This window comes from Ambystoma mexicanum, chromosome 3p (assembly GCF_040938575.1).
Source record: "Ambystoma mexicanum isolate Mex_15411 chromosome 3p, UKY_AmexF1_1, whole genome shotgun sequence".
Lineage (NCBI taxonomy): Eukaryota > Metazoa > Chordata > Amphibia > Caudata > Ambystomatidae > Ambystoma > Ambystoma mexicanum.
Genome location: NC_090925.1, coordinates 2369230 through 2373312, shown reverse-complemented (window position 1 = coordinate 2373312; position 4083 = coordinate 2369230). Strand labels below are relative to the sequence as shown.

Below are 4083 nucleotides of genomic sequence, written 5' to 3'. Positions count from 1 at the left end.
CTTTTTTGCCTCAATTATTGTCATTTCTTGATTTGGTCTTCTGGTTTTTTCAGTTGCAAGGTTTTCTTTTGAAGATTCTTCTGTCAGTGTGACTATCTTCTTGTTATTCATACATTGAGTGTTTAGGTTAGATCTCGGAATCTGATTATTCTCATTTTCTTTCGGTGACACTTTAGTTTCCAAAATACTTTCTTGTTCCTTATTTTGAGTCATTTTCTTTACTCTTATGCAAGTTTCAGTGTCTGTTTTTGATTTTTCTATTTTATCTTGAGGGATCTCGTTTTGGCCAAAGTGCCATCGTAATTGGGGTGTCGAGGTTCCTATTACCAGGGGGTGCGTTGCTGGTATTTGTTTGAGTGGAATTCTTTGTGGGGATGGGGGGATTCCCTCCAGTATTTCCATGTCAGAAAGTTCGAATCGGTTCGTAGAGGGAGTTTTCCCTAGCTTCTCAAAGAATCTTCCGATCGGGTTGTTGGTCTGGGGCGTCATTTTACCTTGTTTTTTTTTATGTGGTTTCAGTGCGGATTTGGAGATTGGAGTTGATGCAAAAGTAGCGTCAGGACTGCTGACTTCTGTTTTTTTTTAAGTTTCTATTGTTTTCAAATTCTTTGGTTTTTAGTTCCTGGGTGTTTTCTTTACCCATGTTGTCGTTCTGGTCGACACGTGAGAGGTTCAAATCCTTTTGGGACGGGATCCTATTACTTGGGTCTATGACTGGGTATGTCTGTAGTTTGACCCAGTTATGTTCTCTCAAGATGTTAGTGTCGTCTGGTTCTGGGCCATCTTGATCTGTCAAGTATGATATGGTTCCGTCCATTGAACAGTTTTCTCTCCAGTCGGTTATATTCAATTCCGGGCTTGAAAGCTCTGCCCTGGCTATTACTGGGTGTGTCTCTGTTTGAGTCAGCCTTTCAAGAATAGGAGGACACGTTTTGCTCTCTTTTTGATTCTTGAAGGAGGTATGGTCTGGTAGGTTTTTTAGACTATGTTCTGTAAGGAAGGTCTGTTGTAGCGGTTTAACTGTATTCAAGGTGTTAAATTTATTTTGTTTCGGGTTCACCGAGGTCTGGCTGTGTATTCCGCCAGTCTCTATCTCATGGTTCTTTATGGTGATAGATACAGAGTTCGTTGTCTGTGGAACTTTGACGGGCCCGACCGGTGCTGTCTCTTTTTCCTCCTCGATCTTGTCTCGTCGTACCTCTTCTTGGTCCGCAAATGGACACGAGCCCTGGAACTGTGCAGGTTTCTCATCTTGCGTTAGACTTCTTTCGCTACCCGGCGCCTCCCCTGGTTTTGGGTTCGAACGCCCTTTTCCTTCCTTTCCACCAGCTGCCGCCAGCCAGGCGGTACTGCAGCCAGATGTGCTCCCTTCTCGGACCCCAGAAGGTTCGTCAGCACCATGCGAGTCCGACGAACATATGTCGTCACAGGTAGGTAAGTTGTATCTGTGTGGGGATCGAAGAGGGGGTATTGGGGGTGACAGTGTTACTATGGGGTGTGTGATGGTCATTTCAGGCAGTCTTTTTGTTGTTAATAAGCCGCTTCGTAGTATACGTCCTGGTTCTTCGGTGATGTTAATAAGGGGGACTCCTGGGAGCGGGCGGCTATCCTTGCCACTCTGTGTAGCCGTCACTAGCTCCTTCATGTTAGTTTATGAGGATTTAGATTTTTCTTTTATTAGATTGATCTAACTTTGCTGTGAAAATGGATGGATGAGTACAGAGTCGATATGCTCAATCACACTCCTTGTTTGGTTTTATACTGTTAAACACTGATACATTTGTAAGTCATATTCTCCTAGCACTTACCCGCGAACCGCCGGGACCAGCCGGAAACAGCCGAAACAGTCGCGCCCTTTACTCCTGAGCGGGCTTCACGCCGCAAGGGTCGCGCTGTTCTGCTCTTATACAGGAGTACTTCCTGGAGGTGTGGCCAAAGCAGTCACGTGACAGATGTCACGTGGAAATTCACAACGATGAGCCGCTCGCTTCAAACTGCTGCCAGCTCCTGCTGACAGACTCACGCGAGACGGAGCGGCTTCTTCCTGGTAAGATGGTGTATTCAGGGTGTCAAATGCAGCAATAAGCGATTAGCAGGTTCCCAGCCGAACAGCCGAAACAGTCGCGCCCTTTACTCCTGAGCGGGCTTCACCTTATTATTATTATTACAGGTCAGTTGTAATGTCACAACTCGTCTCTAATAAGACATCAAGTGTGTGTACGGATATTGCGGGCTGGATTATGAAGGTCTGCTTAGGAAACCCTGGGTGAGAAACTTGGGAGCAGCAACCACACCGCAGACTTGTTACCGGACCAGCAGAGTACAACAGTGCCAGTAGGCTTAGCACCCCATGGTTACCGGACCGGCAGGGGTGTAATGAGGCCCCATGTCTCATATTCACTGTCCACTAAGCACACTACTGCCTTACCAGTATGTCTGAAACCCGTGTCCTGGTCAATTATCGCTGACCCATCAACGAAGAGGACCTCCCGCCCCCCCTGAGTGATCTGTCTTTTGCCTTGTATGTTCGATAAGTAGCTGCATTCTGTTCATGTGCATTAAAGCAAATTCATGCACGGCTCCTGCTGTATTATTGGGCCCAGAGCAAGGCTTAGTTTGCTTTTATGTGTTATTGGTTTCATAGAAAAAGTACAAATAAAGCTGCAATGAATTAATGATTATCTCAAGCTGAGTGGGGGCCAAGGCGCTATTGCACCCCAAATTCTGATCCCCACGTAGCAGCCGCCCCAGCAAGCCACAGGCATTAGCCAACCCAGCCAGCCACGGGCTGCAGCCACCCCATTGGGCACCCCAGCCAGCCACCCTGTCAGCCACAGGCAACCATGCCAGCCAGCCACAGGCAGATGCCACGACAGTAGCTGCCCTGTCACCCACGGGCAACCATGCCAGCCAGCCACAGGCAGGAGCCACGACAGTAGCGGCCCTTTCAGCTACGGGCAACCATGCCAGCCAGCCACAGGCTGGAGCCACGACAGTAGCTGCCCTGTCAGCCACGGGCAACCATGCCAGCCAGCCACACGCAGAAGCCACGACAGTAGCTGCTCTGTCAGCCACGGGCAACCATGCCAGCCAGCCACAGGCAGAAGCCACGACAGTAGCTGCCCTATCAGCCACGGGCAACCATGCCAGCCAGCCACAGGCAGAAGCCACGACAGTAGCTGCCCTATCACCCGCGGGCAACCATGCCAGCCAGCCACAGGCAGAAGCCACGAAAGTAGCTGCCCTATCAGCCAAAGGCAACCATGCCAGCCAGCCACAAGCAGAAGCCACGACAGTAGCTGCCCTATCACCCATGGGCAACCATGCCAGCCAGCCACAGCCAGAAGCCACGACAGTAGCTGCCCTATCAGCCATGGGCAACCATGCCAGCCAGCCACAGGCAGCAGCCACGACAGTAGCTGCCCTATTAGCTACAGGCAACCATGCCAGCCAGCCACAGGCAGAAGCCACGACAGTAGCTGCCCTGTCACCCACGGGCAACCATGCCAGCCAGCCACAGGCAGAAGCCACGACAGTAGCTGCCCTGTGACGCACGGGCAACCATGCCAGCCAGCCACGGGCTGCAGCCACCCCATTAGGCACCCCAGCCAGCCACCCTGTCAGCCACAGGCAGAAGCCACGACAGTAGCTGCCCTGTCAGCCACGGGCAACCATGCCAGCCAGCCACAGGCAGAAGCCACGACAGTAGCTGCCCTGTCAGCCACGGGCAACCATGCCAGCCAGCCACAGTCAGAAGCCACGACAGTAGCTGCCCTATCAGCCACGGGCAACCATGCCAGCCAGCCACAGGCAGAAGCCACGACAGTAGCTGCCCTATTAGCTACAGGCAACCATGCCAGCCAGCCACAGGCAGCAGCCACGACAGTAGCTGCCCTGTCAGCCACGGGCAACCATGCCAGCCAGCCACAGGCAGAAGCCACGACAGTAGCTGCCCTGTCACCTACGGGCAACCATGCCAGCCACAGGCAGAAGCCACGACAGTAGCTGCCCTGTGACGCACGGGCAACCATGCCAGCCAGCCACGGGCTGCAGCCACCCCATTAGGCACCCCAGCCAGCCACC

The 4083-nt window shown here is 52.1% G+C and overlaps 1 protein-coding gene across 1 annotated transcript; it reads left to right on the top strand.

Annotated features, from left to right (window-relative positions):
- The first annotated feature begins 2180 nt into the window (after positions 1-2180).
- On the top strand, positions 2181-3550 carry LOC138581465 (coiled-coil domain-containing protein 8-like). The gene is made up of 2 exons (XM_069652782.1): positions 2181-2266; positions 2740-3550. The coding sequence occupies exons 1-2, from the start codon at positions 2181-2183 to the stop codon at positions 3548-3550; spliced, it is 897 nt and encodes a 298-aa protein (XP_069508883.1).
- Positions 3551-4083: the final 533 nt, after the last annotated feature.

What these genes read in the sequence shown, in the direction of transcription:
- LOC138581465 (XM_069652782.1), top strand. Translation starts at nt 2,181, where the DNA reads ATGTCACAACTCGTCTCTAATAAGACATCAAGTGTGTGTACGGATATT. An exon ending in GTCTGCTTAGGAAACCCTGG is followed by an intron (nt 2,267 to 2,739) that starts GTGAGAAACTTG and finishes ATCCCCACGTAG; the next exon opens with CAGCCGCCCCAGCAAGCCAC.